The sequence below is a fragment of the Myotis davidii genome, unplaced genomic scaffold (genome assembly GCF_000327345.1).
Source record: "Myotis davidii unplaced genomic scaffold, ASM32734v1 scaffold591, whole genome shotgun sequence".
NCBI classification, from domain to species: Eukaryota; Metazoa; Chordata; class Mammalia; order Chiroptera; family Vespertilionidae; genus Myotis; species Myotis davidii.
This window is the reverse complement of record NW_006284340.1, coordinates 1,215,605-1,239,939: the sequence shown is the minus strand read 5'-3', so window position 1 is coordinate 1,239,939 and position 24,335 is coordinate 1,215,605. Positions and strand designations below refer to the sequence as shown.

General features: G+C 53.4%; 1 protein-coding gene across 2 annotated transcripts in view; it reads left to right on the top strand.

Annotated features, from left to right (window-relative positions):
- Positions 1–4,010: 4,010 nt before the first annotated feature.
- Positions 4,011–24,335, top strand: part of KIAA1614 (KIAA1614 ortholog) — a 28,073-nt gene continuing 7,748 nt past the window's right edge. Inside the window, exons 1-7 of one of the 2 annotated variants that reach the window (XM_006754488.2) lie at positions 4,012–4,631; positions 6,429–7,375; positions 8,054–8,117; positions 13,588–13,734; positions 18,568–20,063; positions 21,930–22,056; positions 23,740–23,995. In XM_006754488.2, the coding sequence (XP_006754551.1) occupies positions 4,582–4,631; positions 6,429–7,375; positions 8,054–8,117; positions 13,588–13,734; positions 18,568–20,063; positions 21,930–22,056; positions 23,740–23,995 (3,087 nt within the window). In that variant the 5' untranslated portion in view covers positions 4,012–4,581. Of the gene's footprint in view, positions 4,632–6,428; positions 7,376–8,053; positions 8,118–13,587; positions 13,735–18,567; positions 20,064–21,929; positions 22,057–23,739; positions 23,996–24,335 lie in introns of both variants that reach the window. The other variant, XR_001515407.1, reaches the window with a different exon arrangement.

Here is a 24,335-nt window from a genome sequence, read left to right as displayed (position 1 = left end):
TTCTCTCTCATTATCTTATCCTCTCCATGCCCCATCCATTTCTTCTTCTGAAAGCTATTTTATCTCCAAATTCCAGTCTCATTCAAAATTGAAGTGACAGTCCACACTGCTATCTGTGATCAGTTTTGGGAAGAAGGAAGAGGGTCAGGGGCAAAGAGGCCTGGGCACCAGGTGTAAATAGGAGTCAGTCAGGAAGCCTGGGTGCTGGCCAGGCCCTGACAGTGACTGACTTCTCACAGGCCCTTGTGCAGGACAAGTCATAGTGAATGAACCAAATCCTTTGGAAATGGCCTAGATCCTCTTAGCAAGCAATGCCCCCTTCTTCTCCTCTTAGGCATTCTAACTTGACAGGGATTTTTTTTTCTCTCTTCCATGTAACCATCTGGCATTTAGTCAATACCTTCCATGTGGCCGGGCACACGTTAGGGACCAGCGACAAAGATAAGGAACAGGAAGCTCTCTGTGAAGTATTAGATATTGACAACTGAGTGTGATAAGTGCTCTGGCAGGAGCGAGCCCAGGGTACTCTAACCCAGGTCAGAAGGACTGTGGAAGGTATTGGGGAAGGCTTTCCTGGGGAGGAGAAATTGGTATGTGTGTGTGGAGTGAAGCAGGGTGTTTCAGGCTAAAGGAAATCCTGGGTAAAGCTAAGGAGCCATGAATCCGTGTGGCAGTCGAGGGAACTGGAAGCAATTCCATGTGGAGGACACACAGGGTAGGCTGCTGGGGTGGTGAGAGCTGAGGCAGGAGGGACCATGCACTGTGTCAAGGAGTTTGTGTTTTAATCCCAGGACTTGTGCTTCTCAAAACTGACTGGGCCTCAGCCTCACCTGGGCAATACACTAGAAAGCAGACTCCTGGGCCTTACTCCAACCTAAGGAATCACAATCACCTTGGGTGAGGCCAGTGTCCCAGGAGACTCTCTAAACAGGCACAGGTCAAATCAGGCCTTGGGAAGTCGTGGGAGGGCTCTAAGCAGGGGGAAGGCAGGTGCATGGGAGACAGACCCAACACTCTCTTGGGTCTATACTGAAAAGAAATCGTGAAGCCTGAGTACAGACCCAGGACAGAGAGCAGTGTCCCCATCAGGCGCTCCTCAGACCACATGTCCCATGACCAAGACAGGAGCCACCAGAAAATTCAGGTTTCCAGTTGGACAGGCTCCATCAGGCAGTACAGCAGGGGGATGGCAGAGATGTCTCTCCCACCCAACTCCCCACAACATACACCTGACTCTAACAGTGTGACCTTGAAGGACTGTTTCTCACCTATGCCTTCATCCTAAGTGGAACTCAGTTTCCATATTCCACATGGCTCTTCATTCAGGCTGAGTGTTGAGAGCATGAGGAAGAGTGAGGCTTGATGTTTTATGCAGGCTGAGGGGAAGGTGCGCTTCCCTAGTTGTTCAAATGGAGGAAGAGGGCTATGTGATTGCTACTTACCATGTATTTGTGTTCTTCCTAGATTTCTCTCCAAAAGATGGTAATGAAATGAAAGAGTCTGATGCATAAGGATATACGGTAGTTCCCCAGCCCTGAAACATGCTATGCTGAAGGGGGCAGGCCCAAGGTAGACCACCTTTGAGAGATTTCCACTTCACAGGATGGAGTGTAAATTCCTCACCTAACCCCAGAGGCCCTAAACCAGGCCACACCACCCTACGCTGCAGCTTCAGCTCTCCCGTGGCCTTTCCCAGTTTCACTTTTATGCTTAGTAATACTGAAACCAGGCAGTTTCACACCTCAATGCCTGTGTTTATGCTAATCTCTTCTGCTGATTCTGTAAGACCTAGCTCTCTGTGATATCCCCTCCCACCCCCCACACACCTCAATGCATTCCCGTGAACCGACCAGCTCCACTACCCTATGCTACCCTCAATGGGAGCGCTTATACAGAAAGTTTACAGCCTGCCCCTTCCATGCCCCACTTGACCAGAAATGTCTCAAGGACAGGCTTTATGGTATTACATTTTGTCTCCCCAGTGCCCGGCACACAGTAGGAGCTCAACAGATATTTACTGAACCCAACAGCATCCAAATGAATGAGAAGTACCTCAGATTCACATATCTTGGTAATTCGATCACATTCGGAGGATTTGCTTATGGGTGCTTTTAAATACGTGATCTTTTGAAGCCTCTGTATAGATGTGACTCCCTGTTCCCCTATCTTAAGTGTATAATACATTTAATAAGTAAACTGTAGGTGTTTATTTGCATCTCAAAAGGTTGAGGGCGGGGGCAGGTTTCTTTTAAACATTAAGCCTCTGCTGGAACTTTCAGAAACTTGCCTTAGAGATCATTAACTTCTGGGGGAGGGGTGGGGACAGGCGTCATGGAGAAGTTACCTCTAAGAGTTTGAGTCCTGAGATGCCTCTGAAAAGGGAAGCAAGGAAGATCTTGGAGCTGGTCAGGATTAGTTCAGCTTCTTCTCTGCTTGCTGTGTGGCCCTGAGAAAGCCCCTTAATCTGTCTGTACCCTGTTTTCTTTATTACTAAAATGGGGGGACCCTATACCCACTTTGCAGGGTTGTTGTAAAGGTCCTATATGGAGTACCTGAGTTCGTAGGAGGTCCTGATAATAATAATGGTATTGTTGTTGTTAGGTTTGACATGGCATTTGGAGGAGAGGAATGATTTCACCTTGAATGGCAGGATTAAGGAAGGCAGAAAGGACCCAGAAAGAAAAGGCCAGACCATTATGGCTGGCTGCATATTTTGACTATTATAGCACTTCCGAAATTTTTTTGATTTTTTTTTAAAAACTAAAGCTTTGCATGCTGAATATGCAGAATACTGGCAGCTCGTACAGTGTATTTGATGTGAGGACCTCGTACTCCAGAAGGCCTGCCACTTACTAGCTCTGTGACCTTGGGCAGATCATCTAAGGTCACAGAGCTAGTAACTCAGTTTCCCCATCTGCAGAAAGGAGATAATACACAGTACCCATCTTTTAAGGTTGCCATATGAGCTAAGGAAAGCAGTGTGCTTAGCCCAATGCAGGTGCACAGTATGCCGTCATCGATGGTACTCTGTCATGAGGTGATCAGTACTAAAGAACAGTGTGCCCTGTTGGAGAAACCACTGGCTCTAGGAAAATGCAGAGGGAAGGGAGCTAACTGCTAGAGCACTGGGCCCGGACTCTGGAAACCGCCTGTCGCGAGGGCTGTGGGGCCTTGGGCCTGCTCTGTAACACAGCGGGGTTGCCCCGGGTTCCTAAATTAGCTCAAGGCTATTCTACCACAGCTCCCCAAACAGCTGCTCTCAGGACTGGGTGCTTTGGCCCTGCCCACATGCCCCACCTTCTACAGGGGAATTCCTCACTAAAGAGGCCTCCTCTGGGAATGACCTTGGCCTCTTTCTCTCTGCCACCGCACCCTCACTGTGTGGTCCTTGCTGTTGCTATGCCTGTCATCTAGATGGTGACTGTAGAACACATGTGCAAATAGAAGAGCTACCCATGCTTCAGAGAGAGCTTGCTGGCTGCAGGGAAGATGAATGGCACTTTCCCTTTGTAAAGATTTCCAGACTCTCCCGGGTCCTGACTCTCTTGTTTCCCAACCTTGGTGAAAAAATGGGTTTGGAAATAGGCAAGGTTCCGCACCTCTCTCTGGGTAGCACGAGAGAAAGCTCCGGTTGGCTTGGGCCGAAGGTGCAGGTGAAGCCCTTTACTGCTACTTCCAGGTCTGGAAAAAGTGACAAGGTGTCTTCAGGGGTCCCTACCCAGGCGCCGACCCCAGGGGGCTGGCAATGCAGGCACCAGGCTCTCCTTTGGCAAGACGGGATGGGGGAACCCACCTCTACTCTGGTTACCCTCCCGCCTCTGCAAAACAGAAACTAATGACCTTGACCTCGAAGGAAATGGTGCCCCAGGCTGATGGGAACGTCAGGGACATCCTGTGGAAGAGGGCTCCGAACTCCTCTGGAAAGGCTGTCTAAACAAAGGGCATTCCGTAGCTTCCACCCGGATAGCGGAGCCTCACTCCCAGCCTGGGGTGTAGAGTTACACGCATTCCCACGAAGCACGGAAGACGTGCTGTTTTCTTAGCTTTTGCTCCCGTTGAGCCTCATCCCACAGCTGCGCTGCCAACAGCCGCCCCAGGGTCCGCCACCGGCCACGAGGGGTCGGTCGGGCTAAGCACCCCGCGTCCCTGTGTCCCCACAGGGCTCAGGCGTGTTCCCGAACTCAGCCGGCCCTGGCCTGCCCTCCCGCCCCTCTGACGTCTGCGAGGCGCTCGCTCCCTGGGGCTGGGGCTGCTGCAGCCGGGGCCGAGGGGGCGAGGCCGGGCGGGGCAGGCCCCGCTGCTCCAGCCCCTTCCGCTCCCCTCCAGTCTGCGCTCCGCTCCGCTCTCCCAGTCCCGGCCCTGGAAGGCGCCGGGCTTGGCTTTTTCCCCTTCGTGGCACAGCCACGAACTAGCAGCCGATGCCACAGCCATCCCTGCCCGACCGGCTTCCCTCCTGCGGCCCAAAGGGAGGCCGCGGCTGGACCCCACCCGGGCCCAGGGCTGACTGCCGAGCAGGGAGCGGAGCCTGGCCTGGGGGCCTGGGAGAGAGAGGGGATCAGCGGAGGGCTCGCTGGTCCAAGGATGGAGGGGATGGAGGAGCCAGAAGCCAGACCTGCCAGTGGGGGCCTTCAGTGAGTACGGAGGAGGAGAGGAGCCGGCCGCTGTGGGGTGGCGGGGTGGTGGAGCTGTAAGGGTTGGGGGAGGCCTGCCCTCCATGTCCATCTTCATTTCAGCCTTTCTTGAGTTTGAGCTCCACAGAATCACTGCGAGCAGCACCTTCTGTCTCCCCAGGCCGCCTGCAGTGCCCCATCGGAAGGTCTCCCTAGATGGATTAGCTCTGGAATACAGGTCTAGAGTTCCCCCGTCAGAAAGTTTATTTTTATTTAACCAAAACCACTCCCATTATATTCTAATCCCGTTCTCTGGATTGAACCTTAGAAGGGAGAAACCCTAGGCTGCAAGGAGAAAGTTGGTAAATCCTAGTTTAACTGTAGATGATCTCGGCCTTCTAAAGATGGTCCCTAAACTACACTGGCTGAAAGCTGATGCGACATTTTGCACCGTGTGTACTTTGCTTTATGAAATATGTACATGCCTGAGACATGTGTAAATTCAATTGTAATATACAAGTAGAGGGACTTGCCAATTAAGGTAATTCTATGGTGACTCTTTAGTCAACATATGAAGTAAATAATTTACTCCTAATTTGTAATATATGTAAATATGGATTTTTATACATGCAGTTTATTTCAAGTGGGACATATCTAGATGTATGATATCAAGGGAACATTTTCTCAGAGAGCAGTGTGAATATTAAGACCTTGTGGCCTGTATTTGTGCACAGAACGGCTTGGTGAATAAAATCCCGTGCTCACTTGCATTCCTACAAAGAGACTGACAGCAAACTATGCCACCAAGGAGCTGTGTCATCCTGGCAAGTCACCGAAGCCCTCTAGTCTGGATTATTCTCATTATAGAATAAGGGGAGTGAGGTTAAGTGACCTCTGAGTGCTTTGCAAGAGCCATGGCTTTGAAACAAAAAGCTTTGCATTCCAAACCGGCTTCCCTTTAGCACCTCTGTGACATAATCTTGCCGTACCTCAGGTTCACAGTCTGAAAATGAGGATAATAATGTTGTGTGGCTGAAGGATGTGAGGATTATTTGAGAGAGTGTGTTTGAAAGCACTTGCAGGCCTGCCTGGAGTTGATGCTGGTAGGAGCTAGTGCAGGGGTGGGCAAACTTTTTGACTCAAGGGCCACAATGTGTTCTTAAACTGGACCGGAGGACCGGAACAAAAGCATGGATGGAGTGTTTGTGTGAACTAATATAAATTCAAAGTAAACATCATTACATAAAAGGGTACGGTCTCTTTTTTTAGTTTTATTCATTTCAAACGGGCGGGATCCGGCCCGCAGGCCGTAGTTTGCCCACGGCTGAGCTAGTGACTGATCATGGCCACTCTTTGAGCATAGCACCATGCTGTAATCCTGTGGTTTGAAGGGGTGGAACGGGGGTGGGGGGGTGTGCAGGGGGCATCTTACACCCGACGGTCAGACCCAAAGGTCCTTTGTGATATCACATCTTCACTGAGATCACCTGCCAGGCAAACAAGAGGCCAGGCATTGGGAGATCTGACCCGGCATTTCACTCTGGTCCACATCTGGCTTAGGATTAGTTGTTTGATGTTTGTGCCCCCTCTGTAAAACAGAGTTAGAAAACCTAAATTTAATAATACCTTTTTGTATCATTCAGTGATTTTTGCTTTCCAAAGTGCTTTCACATTATCTACAAGGTATTTATTCCCTGCTCTGCCCCAGATTACTCTTGTCTGGACAGGGCTCAATATGAAGGTGCTTTGGGGACCCAGGAAGTTGCTGGAGCTAGCCAGGGGCTGGGTCTAAGGAGCTCTGTCTATTTTATTTTCCAGAGAGCCCAACATAGGGAGCAGAATAGCCAGCTCCATGGAAGTGACCTCAGCTATGGAGAGAAGTGGCACCGAGCCACAGCCCAATAATGGACACCTCCCAAGACCCTGGTCCTGCCTTCAGGAAGACAGAACACCCAGCCAGATGGCCCCCCACCCTCCCAGGGCATGGGGGTTACCGTCCCAAGGACCCTCCGTGCTGGAGTCCAAGGTCAGGGCCTTGAAGGAAAGTATGACAGCAGGCAAACAGGGGGCAAGCCCCTGCCTCACAACCCATGAGAGACTACCCCCCAAGAAACCCAAATGCCGACGAGTCAAAGTGGGTGGAGCCAGAACTCCATCATCAGGGTCTCCCTTGCTGGATACAGTTGTGGTTCTCCATGCTCAGAACCCGAACGAGGGACCGCTGGACAAGAGTGTCAATGAGAAGGAGCCTGCCATGAATGGGGGCCCCAGACCTCCCAGGCCGCCCACCCCTGGGCTAGAGTGCTGCAGTGGGAGGAGCCTGTGGGCTCCAGAAACAGTAAGGATACTGCCTGACCATGAGAGGAGTCTGCTGCCAGGGTCCAGCTCTTCGCAAGACAGCCCCCTCCACAGAGTCACTTCAGGACAATCTAGGGACCCTAGACCTTGTAACAAAATTACGCATGTGCCCAACCTGAGGAAAGGAAGGTCATGCCCCCTGCAGGATGCTCTAGTTGCAGGCGAAGACCTGGATAGCTTGTCTCTAACCTCCGAGGAGGACTTTGTCCCCAGGCCGGCCCTGCTGGGGGACCTCTGGAGAGCCGGAGACCTGGGGGCTCTGGGCACTGGGCGCAGCGCCTTGCCCCTGTCTGAACAGGTGGAAAGGAACCGCCTTCTTCTGCAGGAGATGCTCATTGTTGGGGGGCAGGGCCCCCCCAAGGTGGGAATCCCAGCCCGGACTCTATCCTGGGACAGAGCTGTATCAGGTGAGGCTCACTCTGCAGGTCTGGGTGGTGGGGACAGCAGAAGGGAGTCCAGAAGGAAAAGCAGAAGTGGGTACTGCACAGGGGCTGGGGCAGGAGAGGGAGGAGAGCTGCCTGTCACCAAAATCATCAGGATGTCCTCTTGTTCTTGGCCTTGACATAGAGTGTTTACCACCCCACAACCAGCTCCACCTGCTGAGTACCCCCATGACTCCCCAGGCCAATGGGAGGCCACCCTCTCTGCTTGGGAATGGCGGCTACCATAGCTTCTTTCCTGTGGCAAGTAGCCTTTTCTAGAGGCTCTTTGCATCGCCCTCCATTAACGTGCCCTGAGCATCTTGTCAGGTGGACTGAACTCAGGCAGTAGCACCACTGGGCTGTGCAAGTGTTCAAGCTTGAGAAGACACCTCTGTCCCTTCTTTCCCATTCCAAGAGCTCACTCCTCACCCACTCCCGAGAGGACCCGTGTGGGCCCCTTAGCCCACGGCAGTGCCTCCCACAGCCACCGTGACAGGCCATGCCTCCACCTCTCAGGCAGAGACACAGGCAGAGGAGAGGAGCGGGTTTATCTGGGAAGCAAATGGCTTCTGGAGACATGTTTCTCCTTGACATTCCTCAAGTGGCAGTGGAGAGCCCCGTTGCTGGCTCTGCCCTGATCTCTGCTTCTGTTCTGGGTCCTAGAGCAACCATCTGGGGACATGGACTGGGACTCAGGCATCTCCCTGCAGGACTCAGACCAGAACAGGTAAGAGCTCAGAGCGCACCCTTTCTCTCTCTCCCTCCTCACCATTGTCCCTCCATTTACCAATCAACGGGAGAGTAGGAGACCTTTTATCAATAGAGGGGCTCAAGAAAGCCAATTTAAGAACAAGGGCAGATCAGGGGACAATGGGTGACTATGGATTGTCAACTCTGAGACAGAGTAGAGGGTGCCAGTCACCTCATGTCCCAGGCTGGGCCTGCCTGCTACTTCAGCAAAACCACTCTGGGCATGAGGCACTGTGCAGAGCATTGCAAATGATGTACTCTTACTTTGTGGGATTTGGTTCCCCTGACTGGCCTCTGTTTCTTCATCTTTAAATTGGGACAACTAATATGTGTGTGGTTGATTTCATAGGACTGTGTGAGTCTAAAAGGAAATAATGGTTTTAAAAACCTTAGGGAAAGTGTACAAATGCAAAGCACTTACTGCACCAATTCCTTTCCCAATCGAGGTGGTGTGCTGGGGTCATGTAAAGGATCTCTCCTCCTCCAATCCCACCCTGCTATCCCACAGAGTTTGCTCTAGCCACTCGGCCAGTGTCTTGGGGAAAGAGGGCACACCAGGTGATTAGGGGCGTGGACAGTGTCCTGACTGGGAAGGATGGTCAGAGTACACTCACAGTGGAGGTGCGGGGGGCATCTGTGAGTCTGAGCTGCTGCCCACTGCTGTCTGCTCAGAGATTGGCCTCATCCCTGGCCTGGTACATGTTTCATTGGAGTCATTTTTGCTCAGGAGTCAGGTTCTGGATCTTCTGGGCCCCTAGGATCAGGAGGTCATGATAAGTCCTGGGGGTGAGCATTGGGGAAGAGACACTCCTGCACCTCCCAGGATTCTCGGGGCTGTAGGTACCTGAGGACACCCGAAGCAAGAATGTAAGGAAGAATGACCGAGCCCTGCCCACCCTGCTTATCCTCGCTATTCCCAGTCCTGCCTGCTGATTCAATTATGGACTCAAAGGAAAGCTAGAGGGAAGCCCTCTTACCACTCCTCAAACCACCAAGACCAAAACTAGAAAGAAAAAGTAACTTAACCATTCACCAGTGTTTTCAAATACCGTGCTCCTGACGCATCTAGTGTTCTAAATCCTAGATGGAGAGGGAAGGATGCTAACTAACACTTGACGTCCTACCACATAGCTAGTGCCACCTGGGACTTCCATGCCATGTCATTATCGCACTCACACTAAAATCTCATTCAGGTCCCAACTTTTATGAATAGAGGGGCTCAAGAAAGCCAATTTAAGAAGTCATCTTTGGGGAGTCAGGCTGAAATTCAGGAAGAGGAATTTCTGGCCACCAGACCTGAGCAGGCCATTGTCCCCGCATCTGGGGTGTCTTGGACACCTGTCCCCCCACACCAGATGGCCAGCCCAGTGGGGAACTTGTTAGCCTTCTTCAAGAAGGCAAGGATGGAGACACTGTGATGTCTTAGGAAAGCTCTGTGCGGCTCCACCCAGATCCTTTGAGAGCTGTTAAATGAAGTATGTTCAAAGCAGTCCTGTTTAAGGGTGCCCTCTCTTCCTTCTCTGCTGAGAGAAGCTCCTGTTTATGGTCTAGACAGCTGGTTCCCTCTGCTACCCAACAGCGTCCTCTGTGAAAGATGATTTGTGTGAAGCCCTGTCAAAGGTTTGTGAAAGTCTAAAGACAAAGCACCACCTCGCCCTCTCTAGCTTCGAGATGGCGTGTCAACTCCAAACACGACTTCCCTTACAGGCTACTGCCGGGCCATCTCTTTGGCAGGTGGTTTCAGTTCCTGTTGAGGGATTGCATTCTTTATTCAGTGAGGGGGTGAGAGTAATTTAACAAAATAATGGTGCTACTAAGAACAGCAATAATCATCGTAAATGTGAACAGCCCTGTGCTAACCCCTTTAAAGAGACTCAGGTCTCTCTTAACAACTGAGTCCTTAGTTAGCAGATGGGGAAACTGAGACTTAACCCCTAAGCAACCTGTCAGGGTGACACAGCTAGTAAGTGGCAGTCCAGAACAGGAGCCTAGGCAGGCTGCCCAGAACCACCGCTCTTGGCTCTGGCCTGTCAGCATCCTGCAGCCCAGAGAAGAATGCACCAAGATAAGGTCCCTGCCTCATGAAGCGCACAATCCAGAGTACCAGGCCTTCCTTATTCTTCCCCTCACTCAGGAAACTACACACAGTGTGACAGCAGGAGCACTCTATCCTTGGTCATCAAAAGGCTAGATAATATACAAAAACGAAACAAATGCTGGGCAGAAAGTTTATGTATGTCCTGTACACTATATATTTTCTCTCTACCCACCTCATCCTATAAACTGGGAAATGTCAGTTGGTGTTACATGCCAAATTATTTCCCTAAATCGTGTTCCTGGGATGAAAGGGTTAAACCCAGACTTGTTGGAACTTATTGTTTTAATCCAGGATTATGATGGCTGCAGAAAGAGGCCACTCTGTCCTGGCTAGGAGAGGACTCGAGATCTTGACCTGCCTGTGCCTTCAACGAGAAACTGGCGTAGATGGAAAAACCAGAGGGGAGGGGGCCACATGCTGCCCATTGTCCTTGGGAAGCAGCTTAGGACCCTGGTGGTTGGAGGGGCCAAGGGAAGGGCCAGAATACTCACATGGAATTCCCCTTGTTTTGTAGGGTTTGCTGCTCCTTGAGGGCCAAACATCTGTGGTGTGAACCCCACAGGGAGAGTGTCAGAGTCTCCCCACCCCACTTTGGGGTGCACTAGACTCCCTAGCCAAAGACACAGACTCACAGGGTCGTGAGTCCTCTCCCCTATTATATGCCTACTGTTTACAGATGGGGAACTGAGGCTCAGGGAGGAAAAGCACTCAGCCACTTGATCCCTGTGCCCTCCCCGCTGAGCAAACGAGCCCACGTGTGCAGGGGTTCAGGAAGTGGCCAAAGCCGTCTATTCTCAGGTGGAATTGCCTTTACCTAGCCATGCTCTAGCTGCCCAACCCTTTCAGGACACTTCCCAGAATTGTGAGAGCTGGGGTTGTGGGTGATAGTTCATGATGGGAAGAGTTTGGCTCCAGGGCTGTGTGCCCTTGTCGGAAGCCAAGGTCAGAGTAGACTGGAAGGGCTTCCTCAGATGGAAGAGTCTGAGCCTGCCTGTCTGCTGGGGTTGGTACCCCTGCAGGGGACCAGTATGATGCGGCCATAGGAGGTGGGCAGTTAGACGGGGGCAGGCTCACCATCCCTCACCATCTCCCATGCCCCCTGTCATGGGAGAAATACCACCTTCCCTCCAAGGGCTGGGCAGTGCCTGCCCTCTCCAGGGTGTACCATGGACTAGGAATTGCCTCCCCTGCTAACATTGGCTGCCATCTGTGAAGGTGACTGCCACTCTCCCCCTTCTCAGTTTGTTACTGCATGGATGCCTCCAGGCGCCCCAAAAGCTCTGTTTTTCTAATCAGTGGGAAAAACAGCTTTGTGTGTCAGGAACCGAAGCAGGGCAGCTGATGGGGGGGCGGGGGGAATCAACCGCTCCAATTTGAGGGACAGAAAGGAAATAGCAAAGTTGGGAAATGGCTTAGAAACCTGGGGCAAGGCCGATCTTGGCAGCATCTGGCCAGCTGCCTGGGGCCCTCCTGCCTGCCCACCAGGTCTTGTGACAAATGCCCCCCGACAGCCAGGGAACCGCAGCTGTCACCGGAAGGCTCCGAGTGCGCAGGCTGGCAGCCAGAGGCCCGCAGCTGCAGGGGCAGCTCTCCGGGCTGGTAACCTCATTATCTCTGCTGTCGGAGCAGGAGCCCCAGGGAGCAGAGCTGCTCTCAGCCGTGTGTTGGAGGAGCTGCCTGCTCGGGAAGCTGTGCACAGGGAGGCCTCTCCTGCCAAAAGAGGCTGCGCAGGGCAGCAGGCCTGGAGACTCGCTTGCACATCACTCTAGTCAACCCTCCTGGTTCCAAAACTGTGCCTGGGCCTGCCAGGGTTCATAGGCACAGATGGTGCCTTTATACTAGCAGCACTTTTTGTTTTCTTGGGCCTCAAAGCAGGGTAAGGCACAAATAATAAGAAAAAGAAAGGAAGAAAGGAAGAAGGAAGGAAAGAAGAAAGGAGGGAGGGAGGGAGGGAAGTAGGTAGAGAGGAAGGGAGGGAGGGAGGGGGAGGGAAGAAGGGAGGGAGAAAAAAATCCTAGACTGCCCAGAGCTTATCTCAGGATGTCCCAAGAGGGCTTCAGAGTTATGCCACTCACAGATCTGTCACCTGTCATCTAGGAAACTACTTGGCACCTACTCCCTATCAGCGCAAGGCCCGTTTCTCCAGGTTACATACGATGGGAAAGAATGGGGTAGGCAGAGGACTAGGCTCTGCTGAGCCTCTCCCTGCCTGAGCTTCCTCCTGCAGACCTCCCTGGTGAGGACAGGGGCAGCCACGGGGGGTGCTGAAATCACATCAAAGAGCATGTCTGACTCTAGCCACAAACACCCTCAGCCTGTCCTGGGACCCAGGAAGGAGAGGGGACAGAGGATATGGGAAGGATGCTGGAGGCAGTGGGGCTGGCTATCGTCTGCTCTGCTCTCTCAACTGATGTTCGACCTTGAGCAATGTGCCAAGTGTGCCTCTCCGCTCCGGAGCACCCTCATCTGTCAAACGGAGCGAACACCTGCCTTTGGCCGGCCTGGCTGGGAGCGTGAGCTCTGTGGAGAGAAACATCTTATCAGTAGAAGGCTGTGGGGATGCTGTTACTGCTGTAACCCGGCGCCGGCTGTATGTCACTGTCTGCAAGACAGCGTTGAAAAAGGGCTGCTGTCATTTTCTGCAGCTCTGGACTGGCTGGGGAGGCAGCACAACGTGTAGGTGATGAGGGCTGGTGAGGACCCTTGTAATTATGAAAATCAAGCCATTTGCCAACTTGGTATGGGTCCAGCTTAATTTCTCCCAGCCCTCAACGGATGCCTGATGGGTCTGGATTGGGATTGAGGCAGAAAAACAGCAGGACCTATAAAAACGTCACTTCTCCAAAGAGCAGAGCTGCAATGGGCAGAGCCCTGAGTCGGTGTGCCTGTGGGGGGAGCTCATGGTGGTGCTCGGGAGCTTGAGAGGGTATGTGTGGGTGCAAAGAGACAGAAGGAGAGGGGGAGATGATGCGTGTAAAGACCATCTGGCCGGGCACAGGCCCAACCCAACAACCGAGGCCCTTTTCTCTCCCTCCCCCAGCCATGTAACTCCTGCTGTCTGCCAGGAAAGGAACAATAAAATAATCTGGAGACTCCTCTACCCTTTTCTAGATCCTCCTGGGGTCTCTGCCTCTGGTGCCTGAGCAGATGTCCAAGGCGGGCCAGCTCTGCAGCCCTGTCCGGAGGAGCTCAGGGCCTTCTGTGAGAGTTGGACAAGGATGGCAGCCCATGCAGGGTTTACCTGGCATAGCCGTGCCAGATACTGTTAAAGCCCTCCTAATCCATGTTATTTTCTTCTAATTCCCCCCCCCCACCCCCCGCTTGCTCCTGCCTGTGTGCCACCCTGCAGGACCTTTGGCCCCAAGCCGGAGCCCGTGCTGAGGAGCCCCAGGCATGAGGAAGCCAAGCACCTGCTGCAGCGAGCCCGCATGAAGGCCAGGACCCGGCCCCTCCGTGCCAGCCATGATATCATGCCCACCATTGACCAGGGTGGCCGGTGAGTGGGGCCTGGGCCAGGGAGAAGAGATGGGACCTCGCCAGAATGCCTCTGCTCACTCCTCCCGTGTGTGTGTGTGTGTGTGTGTGTGTGTGTGTGTGTTTCCCATATCGGGTATTTGCTTTAATTCATTTAGTTGGTCAACATACTTTTACTGAGGGCCTAGAGTGTTAAGCATTGAGGATATGAAGATGAATAAAACATAATCCGAGCTCCCTGGAGGGACAAAAGTCACTGTCTCCAGGAAGAAAGGCAGGCAAAGGGATCAATACAATTCTGTGGGTCGTGGTGTAGGAAAGACATGCGTGCGGGGCAGGAAATCTGTACCTTCACCTGGGAAGGACTGGGAGGCTTAAGAGGAGGCGGTTTCTAAGTTGGGGCTTGAAGGAGACTGAATATTCACTGGACAGATGAGGGAGGCAGGGGTGAGCATCCCAAGCAGAAATCACGAGCAGAAGCCCTGTGCTCAGGAGTCTGGCCAGGCTGGAGCCTGAGGACCTGCTGGGTGCCTGGTGTGAAGACCAGAGAGCTCCGCGCAGGCCAGTCATGGAAGCCCCCAGGACTGCTGAACAGTTTGCATGTCTCTCATAACAGTGAGGCATCACAAAGGGTTTTAAGCAGGTGGGTAGCATGATCACGTTTGCGATTCAGTAAAGCGGTCCTGGCTGCAAAGATGTGTTGGATCTGGGGTTCCGGGGCAGTGAGGAGCCGGCACCGCGCTCCTGGTGCAATGTGATGGGGAGGAGGGTTTGGAGAGAAGAGACTACTGAGAGCCAGAAGGAAGCAGCTTTAATGAGGCGGCAGAGAAAGTGGTTAGAAGACTCTGGAACCAGACCACTGGGTTGAATTTTGGCTCTGCCTCTTTTTAGCTGTGTGTCTTTGGGGAAGTCTCAGTGCCTCAGTTTCCTCATCTGCAAAATGGGGTTATAATAGTGCCTATGTTACAGAGTTGTTGTGAGGGTTATATGAGTTAATAAGTACATGTAAAGTGTTTAGAATAGCTCCTAGCACATAGTGAGTACTCTGTGAGCGTTACCTCTTGAGAGTAACTTAGAGTGGCCTCCACTTCTCCACTGGGGGATATGTTCCAAGACCCCCAATGGATGCCTGAAACTAGAGATAGTACTGAACCCTATATACCCTATGTTTTTCCTCTACATTCATACCTTTTCACTTAAAGGAAGCACATTATAGCTTCGCTTTGGCATATCCAAATTGTCAACATCACTACTATTGCTCTTTGGGGCCATTATTAGGTAAAATAAGGGCTATTTGAACACAAGCACTGCTATACCACACAGTTGATCTGATAACTGAGAGAGCTACTAAGTGACTAATGGGCGGAGAGCATATACAGTGTGGAGACACACTAAACAAAGGGATGATTCATGTCCCTGGTGGGATGGTGTGGGACAGTGCAAGATTTCATCACATAACTGAGAACGGCATGCAATTGAAAACTTATGAATTCTTTATTTCTGGAATTTTCCACTCAATATTTTCTGACAGCTATTGACCACAGGTGACTGAAACCACAGAAAGCGAATCCACAGAAAAGGGGGGACTACCGTGATTAACTAGATGTAGGAAGTAGGAGAGGGGAGGATCCAGAATGGAACCCAGGGTTCTGACTTGGTGTCTGAAGGTTCGATGGGACCTTATGCAAGGGGTGAGGCCTAGGTGCACGGCCAGGCTTGGAAGGGAGTTACCCCCAGAGCACCCACTGGAGACCCTTATCAGGTAGTTGGATCTGGGATCTGTAGAGGAGAGAGGTCAGTACTGCAGGTTTGGGTATTACCCTGTTTTCAAGATGCTGGAGCTGTGGGTGAGCCTGGGTGCATCAAGGATGGAGAGATGGGAAAGAAACAAGTTCAAGGACATTCAGACCAGCACTTCGCATATGTGGCTGCTCCCTGAGTCACACCCTATCACCGTCATTGGGACTGTTCTATGTACGGTGCACTGCAAAGAATCACTTACATGTGGAGTTCTGGGCCTGAGATGAGATGGCCAGCCTGTGGCAGATTGCACCAGGCCTGAGCAGGACCCTCTCTGTGGTCGATAAGGCCTGTGGCTTCCGTGACATGGTGGGCGTGCTGGGCCTGCCAGTTTTCATCACCACGTGGCACTAGAGGAAATGAGGCTTCTCAGTGGAACTGCACCACATGCTCTTTGATGGAGGATGCTGAGACCAATCATGAAAGGGCAAGGACCTTCACAGCACCATTGAGATGACTCCGGCATGAGCAGAGGGCTGTGGCCTGCCTCTGTGCTCAGTGTCAGTGTGGCCCTTAGGAGAGGGGCTCAGGAGACCCTGTACCCTGGCAACAGGTGCCAAACAGGCTACCCTTTTATTTCCACATTTTGTGCCTTGTCTTCCTCTGGCTGGAGAGCACTAGTTATGAATGGGCATGGCTTCTCTGAAGCAGCCTAACTATTCTCTGCATGTATATGGGGCCCAGAGCCTTTGACTTCCATGGAACCCTCCTGTTTCAATTTCCACAGGTATATAGGTTGGATTGGGTAGCCTCACATAGGCAAGTCTATTTGCAAAATATACTTGACTATGTAAATGTACTCTTGTATGCTTCCTCTTCCCTGAATCATGTCAGCAGCTCACAACAACCCATTCACTGACCTTAAGTAGGTTCCCCTCTACCAGCCTGTCCCCTGGCTGTAGAAATGCTATCGGAAAGCAAGGCGACCCACTTTAGCAGCTGCTGTGTCCAGAAAGGAATTACTTTGACTTGGCAGCACTGGTGAATCCTCAGAGGGTAGAGCTGAAAAATCAATGCCAGATGGCTTGCTACAGATGCTCTTAAAGGTTATGCTGGTCAGATCATCCTGGAGAGCCGTGCTGAGTTAACATAGAGATGCCACGTAGGCCCTGGGTCTCGGTTAGATGCAGGAGCCTCCCTACACCCCAGCCAGCCCAGAGGCATCACTCCTTCCAAAGAGCAGTGAAAAATGATGGAAGAGTCAGGGCTAGCAGAGCCATCTTCAGAGGGCTTTTGTATCCTAGGTCTGGTGGAGGCGGCTGGGGCAGCCGAAACAGACAGACAGGCTTTGCCAGAAGGTGAAGAGGTAGCAGTAGCTGCATTCCCTGGAAACACATCAGCATTGATATCAAGCAGCTCTTGGAAATACACGCTCTTGCCGTTTGGGGGACAGATACATCTAGCCTGTTGGTCTCTAATCTCAGGAGGGTAAACATGTCAGCAAGATGCAGGACCTGGGAGGTGACACCATAAGTGCCATTGTCCTGTGTCAGAAAGTGGCTGTGTTCAAACTATAGAGCTTGAGTGGGATGTATTGAGTGTGTGGTTAGGATAGCATTGTTACAGAAAGTGGGCTCCAGAAGGTGGCCTTCCCATCCTTCCCATAGGCCATTCAGCCCAGGTTCTGAGCCTGACAGAGTCCTCTCCGAGGATGCATACTGAGGTATCCGCTGGCTGAGAAGCTTAGCAGGGTGGGATTTGCTCGCTGCTGAAGTCCCTTGTTGGCTCTGCACTTGTCTTCCAAATCCTCCTGGCACCTTTCTGCACTGTCCCAGCACGGCTGGCGGAGGCCTCTGGGTTTTAATACTTGAGTTGAAGGTGCCTCATGTGATTAAGCTCTCCTTCAGTTCTCCTTTGGGAACAGAAATAGTATTTCTACCTTTGGCATAAATTCCAGGGTGACTCAGTTCACCATCTTGTGTTAAAAGTTAAGGTCAGCCCGACCGGCATGGCTCAGTGGTTGAACATCAACCCATGAACCAGGAGGTTAAGGTTCAATTCCCAGTCAGGGTACATGCCCAGGGTGCAGGCTCGATCCCCAGTGTGGGGCATGTAGGAGGCAGCTGATGAATGATTCTCATCATTGATGTTTCTATTTCTCTCTCCCTCTGAAATCAATAAAATTTATTTTAAAAAATAAAAGTTAAGGTCAGTGATGTGGCTGGCAGGACCTGGATCCCTTTTTAGATGTGATTGTCCCACAGCCCCTTCCTCAGGCCCTGACAGCCTAAAGTGATCCAGGTGTAGATGGGTCTTCAGGGAGGGAGAAGTATGGTACTTACCTGGCCTCTGACAGAAAAATGGGTCCATTCGCATAGTGGTCTGAAAGTCAGGTAACCTGCTCCAGGGCGCCCTGGTGTGAGATCTGACTTGACCACCAGGCACAGTGTCTCCCAGAGCACAGGTTGGTGACAGAATGCGGAGACTTTTCCTAGCACAGTAATTCTCATCACAGCTTTTCAGGATGAGTGTGCTTGAGGGGCTGAGGTGGGACAGGTACAGGGAAGGGGTGTGGGAACAGACAGAGGGAGCATCTGGAGTATCAATGTCGCTCTGTCTAAATTTTGTCAAAGCAAGACGATTGGGAACCCAGAGGGAGAGCAAGAAACCCTAACTTCTGGTCCCACACAGTCTCTATAGAGACTTAAAATGTACTCTTCCCATTAAATCTTTATAGCAAATATGGTACTGCCACAAGTCATCACTGCCGGAGGCCATGGTGGCCGGGCTCATGCACTCCTGTGTGCACACACGCACATCACGCATGCCACGCTGGAGGACTTTGGTGTCATCTTCCTGTACAATCTGAGTTTAATAAAGTTTCATCTTAACTCAGGCTGAGCTGGTAACAGAGGGAAATGCACAATAAAGAAGGTCCTGTTGATGCTCTTTAGCGCCATGTCTCCGGCTCTGGATGGGCTTGTGAGCTACTCTGGTTTGCTGCCTGACTCCCCAGGAACCTGATTTGGGGTAACTTTGGGGTTGTGGTTACCACGGAGCACCCCAGGCTACCTTCCTCCTCACTTCTGGGGCCTTGCTTCTGTTTCCCCATCAGGGATGGCAGGAGAAACCCAACCCTGGACCGGAGGATGCCCTTTGCCTGCAGAGACAACCGCCACAACGGGAGCACGAGCGACTCCTCCAGCGGGGAGTCCAGCAGCGGGCAGTGGCCGAAGCGGGGCCCCTCCCCGTCCCACGTCCGCTTTGAGGATGAGTCTGCCCGGGAGGCCGAGTCCCGCTACCTGGAGCGGCTGCAGCAGCGCCAGCGCCAGGGGCTGAGCCCTGCGCTGCAGATGGCCGAGCAGGGCCCCCTGCGCTCCAAGCCAGAGCTCGCAGACTACATCGCCGGGGGCCTCCTGCGCAGGGACGCAAGCGAACGGACTCTGCACAGGCTTGTGGGCCACCTGGACCGGAGAGCCTTCCCGGAGCGGCCGCCCACACGGGGCATCGAGAGGACCTGCCGAGCCTGCGGCAGTCGCATCGAGGATCTACGCCCTGCCGTTGGGAAGGCAGCCCGGGACCCCCAGCTCCTCCAGGAGCAGGGGGCTGCCTGTGGCCTGGAGGGAGGGTTGGCAGAGCCCCTTAGCTCTTGGGGCTTGAGCGCCCCCTTCAGGCTGCTCCCCGCCGAGCAAGGGCCCCGCACCGAACAGATCCGGGAGACACGTAGGGGAGACTCTGTGCGCCCCGAGGAGGTGGACTCCGCCCTGGACAGCACGGACACCTCCGACAGCTGCAGGACCGACAGCGAAGAGGCCGGGACCTCTCAGCCCCCCAGAGCCCGCGGCCCCCGACTGCGGGGCTCCAGGCCTCGTGGAGGCCACCGGTGGTGCCGGAAGGCTGAAAGGGAGCCACCGGAGAGCCCTCCGGCCCCGCACAACCTGCCTGGGGTTGATCTGGAGGTTTCAGATGCAGTGAAAGAAGGCAGAGGACACACACCCGAGGGGACTCTGTTCCCCAGAGAAAACCCTTACTCCAAGCCTCCTTGGCAGGAACCTGAGGGGGCCCCCCTGGGGCCCCAGGGGGAGTTGCGACCAGGAAACCACTGGGCCCCCTCTGTGGATTCCTCGGCTCTGTGCTTCGTGAAGCTGGCACCCTTGGGGCCCGGCAGACAAGACCAGGTTATGGGAAGCCACCAATCTCTGGAAACCATCCCCCTGCAACAGAGCCACGCAGAGCCCTCTGCCCCACACCAGGCCCAGCAGCCAACAGCTTCCCTTTCCTCGGAAGGCTGGGTGCCAACTCCTCCTTCTTCCAGGAAAACCACTTCACCTGGGCCTCACAGGAAGGCACCCCGCAGGCCCGGTGACCGGGGAGAATCTTCAAGCACCCCCCGGCCTCCTTCAGGAAGTGTAGTTCCCAGGACCCGTGAGCTCAGCCCCCCACAGACACAGCCCTGCAGCCACCACGGCGGGCACCCACTGCTGGGCCTCTCCACCAACAACTGCAACAACAGTGTGCCTGGGTCCTCGGGGGGCGCATTCCTCGAGGGCAGGGTGGAGAAGGGCACCAGCAGCCAGGAGCCTGAGGCACCCCTGGAGAACTGCAGAGGTGGTAAGGTGGCCCCCGTCTGGGGCAGTCCTAGAGCTGAGGCCAAGTCTGTGGTCTCACACATCCTTCTCTTACTGCTCGTCTTCATAGGTTACACGGCCACACACCATTCCTAGCAGCCCCGTGGAGCCCCCTGATCAATGGCAGGTGTCAGGGAAGCTAGCGGGGTCTGTGGGCTGGGTGTAGGGTTCAGCATCAGCCTGGAGGCGGGTTAACAACTCCCCTGAGGAGGCAGAGCATGGGAAAGTGGTGCTGAAGCCTCTGACCTCTGGGAATCCTGAGGGGTGTATAGAAGGTCCAAGCTAAGTGGCTGCTGGTGCCCTGCAAGGAAATTGTACCATGAGCAGAGCTAGGAGAAGCAGCAGCTCTAGGATTGACCATTTTCTTAGAGTAGTAAGTGCTAAAATGCCCCTGCAATGTCTTCATTTCATTCATTCAGTACTGTTTGAGCACCTGTTACATGCCAGGCACTGTTCTAGGCACTGAGGGGAATAAATGCAATAAGTGAATTAATTCAGCAGCGGTCCTGCCCTTGAGACCTTCCGTGGCCAGGCACAGACATGCTGTCCAGAGCAGCGGTCGCCAATCGGTGGTCCATGGACCACTTGTGATCCGTGAAGTCCAAAAGGTTGGCGACCGCTGGTTTAAGGAAACCTTTGGAGCAGCGATCGCCAACCGGTGGTCCACAGACCACTGGTGGTCCATGAGGTCTCAAAGTTTGGCAACCACTGGTCCAGAGGACACAGTGAGCAGCAGGCAAAGCTCTTACAAGGAATGCTGGGTTTGCTTTCTGGCACCTGAGGCCCCCGCCCCCCGACCCCCGGCCCTGCTGGGCGGACTGGTGTGTTTCAGCAGACAAAGGATGTAGGATATCACCTCTGCCCTTGGAAGGGATCCACATAATGTGGGCAAATCCTGGGCATCAGCAGCCTTAGCTCTTGATCCCTGATGTTGGGGGCTAAGGTGAGCACCTCAGCCACTTACTTTTAGGCAGGAGTCACACGCCCACCCCACACAGCCTGCTTTAATGTGCCCACAGCTCTGGCAGCCCTGGGGCTGGGCTGGCTCAGGAGGGATTGAGGGCTTGGACACAGTGGAGGAGGAGAGGACAGACAGACGACAGGCCATGCCGACCTTACTGAGGATGTGGATGCCAAGACTTCCCCCACCCTGTGTGCTGGCCACCCCTCTCCCGCCCTTGCTCACATGAACCTGGAGGAAGCAGGCCCCTCCTTGAACTAAGGTGTGGTTTCCTTCCCTGGTGGGCTCTAGGCTGGCTGCCCTTAACCACTTCCTGTGGATCTTCTATTCTGAGAGCTGCTGACCTTTTTGGGCAGCCGGCCTTCACCTCCTTGGAGCCTGGAGCAGAGGCCCAGGTGAGGCTCCTCTTCTCGTTAGCCAGGAGGTCCTGGGCACATCACTGGACCCCTTTACACTCCAGGCTCCTTCACTGTAATCTGAGGGTAATCATAGAACCTGTCTCCTAGGAACCCATGAAATAATCTCTGGGGAGGGTTTAACTCATTGCCCAGCACATTCCAGATGCCTCAGGAATACAAAATATTCCCCTGCTCTCAACTATGTCTCTTGATATAAGAGGGAAATGATTTACCACAAGCAGTCCCTTCATTTAACAGGCATTAATTAATCAGCTACTGTGCACCAGTATTGTGCTGGGGGAAATGGGGTAACAGCAGGAAGTAAGGCCCTGTCCCTGTTTTGTGGGTCTCACCACTGCCTCTCTCCAGCTTTCTCCGGCTCTCCTGCCTCTGGGTTGGGACTGTCCCCTCCCTTGTGGGATGGGTCAGTGACATGGGAGGGATGCTGTGGTTGTTGCAGGAGGAATCCATGACTTTCTCACCTCTGCAGGTGTTGGCACCGTCAGCTCCATGGGTGTCACCTTCTCCCTGGCCTTAGAGGAGCCAGAGTCCAGCCAGGAACCAGAGGAAGGCCTGCAGAGGACAGAGTCAAGTTCTGAAGGGCTTGTGTCATCCCAGTGAGTGACAGGAGCAAGAGTGAGCCCTGCCCGTAGGAGGTGGGGGTGGGAGGTGCGAAGTGAAGAAAGAGCCCCCCTGGAGTGGTAGCACGACTGACCTCACTGCTCCCAAGTCCTTGAAGGGTTCCCAGACTTACATCTAACCATGGCACCCCAATGCTTCTCTCCCAAACATTTCCAACCTAATGTGCTTGATTATGTATTCACCAAACATTCACTGAATGGCCTCAAGCTCCATGTGCTGTGCTAGGCACAGCTAGCCAGCCAGTCTCAGCCCTCAAGGTGCCCTAGGTTGGGACAGCCTGTCTGAGAGGACTTGTTCCTCGCTCTGGGCTTGGAGACAACCAGATGCTGAGGAAAGAGCTCAGCATTCACATTGCCATTCTCGCTTTAGCGTGATGTCTGAGTCCTTGTTCTGGGGAGCCATCCTCTAGCCAGGGCCACCTCTTCTCTGCTATGCATCATTCATGGCGACATATGACCCAAGGCTTCACGTGCCACTGAAAGCCAAGTCTCCATCTCCAGCCCTGTGTGCTCCCAAACGCCACACCTGTGCATCCCGTTTTCCCTGACATGTCCACCAGGGTGTCTGAGAGCCTCGCTGCATTGTTGATCACCCCGACCAAAACCGCTTCCCCCAGGGCCTCTTCCCCACGAACACAGAACCACTCCACAGTGCTCACACCCACATCTGGGCATCCTCTGAGCTGCCCCATTTTCCTTCTTTCCGACTCCAACCCACTGGCCGGTCCTCTCCAGCCCCAGGCCCACCCGTGTTGCATTTCTCCTGGTCTAAGCTGCCTTACTTCTCTCTGTGCAACTCTAACAGCCCTGCTGCTCTCTGCCTTCCCTCTTGCCCCCTCTGGTACCTTCTCCACACAAGAGTCAAAGGTAGCTTTTGGAAACTTTAATTCAGTGATGTCATTTCTCTTACTTAAAACCCATCATGTTTTTCCTTTAGCTTGGAGTAGAATTCAAACCTCTTGCCTTGGTTTATGTGTTCAGTGTAATCTGCCTGTCTGACCTCACCTGCTTCTTGTCCCTTGCTCTTGATGATATCCACACCCTAATGGCCTGGCCCCGCTATGTTCTTGAATGCACCAGCCCCCTTCCTGCCCTCGAGCTTTGTTGCCAGCTTTTTTCTCCCTGGAGCTCTCATTTCTGGGCTTGGTGGGACTGACTTCTTGCCATTCAACTTTCAGTTTAAAGGTCATCTCCTCAGAGAGGCCTTCCCTGGCCACCCTGTCTCTCTCTGCTTCACCCTACTCAGCAGTCGCTGATGGTGTCTCTCCTTGGCTTCCTAATCTGCTGTTTATAAGCTCCCAAGAGTCAGAACCTTGTCTGTCTGCTTATCACTCTCACTTACCCAGGCCATTTGCCACATGTCCCAGTGCCTACGAGAGGCCTAGAAGAGGTTCTTTGGAAATAGTGAATGAGCAAATGAATGAATGAATGATCGGGTAAACCCACTGTTGAGTGTGAAACCAAGGGTCCTGTCTGAGCTGCCCTTTCTAAAAGCTACCGTGCAAGATCCACTCAGCCTTTCTTTCTGCAGCCTGGCTGTCTCTTCCTCCACAAGGCGTGGTGCTGGCTCATCTGGGGCCCACAGAACCCGGAGGAGAAGCCCACCCTCGCTTCCACAGCCCTCCCCCCCCCAACCTCATGTCCACCCTTGCATTTCAGAGACCTACCAGGGGTCAGTGCAGGACCTGGCCCGCCCTCAGCTGCCCCTTCTGACAGGAACAAGAAAGCCAGCAGCAGCATCACCACCCTGGGGCTGAAAAAGTTCTTCTTGGCCTTGGGCCAGGGCACACGGCCCAAGTTGGGCAAGTCCCGCAGCTGCAGTGTGGAGCAGCTGCAGCCCCCTGCACCTGGTCCGGCTTCACACACCAGCACCCCCAAAGTGAAGAGAGCCCCATCGTTACAATCCCTGCATCTGGTGAGTCCGAAGGGCCCAGACAAGGGCTGTGTGAGGCAGGTGGTGGTGTAGGCACCATTGGAACAAAAGGTGAAAGGAGAAATGAAGTGCTGAGGAGGCAAAGGTGGAGAAGAGGAGGCTCCTGCCTCCCCACAGTTGATCTCTGAGACTTGGGTCCCCAGGACACAGTACGGTAGCAGCATCTCCCCTCCCCCACCGGCTTTCCAGTATGGACTCATCCTAGATGCCTTCCTCTCCCCCTCCTTCAACTCTGTCACTGCTGCCAAGACCTGGAGCCTACTGCCTGGTCATTCTAGAACCTTCTTCATGGCCACAGTGACCCTTAGTCTAGCACAAATCA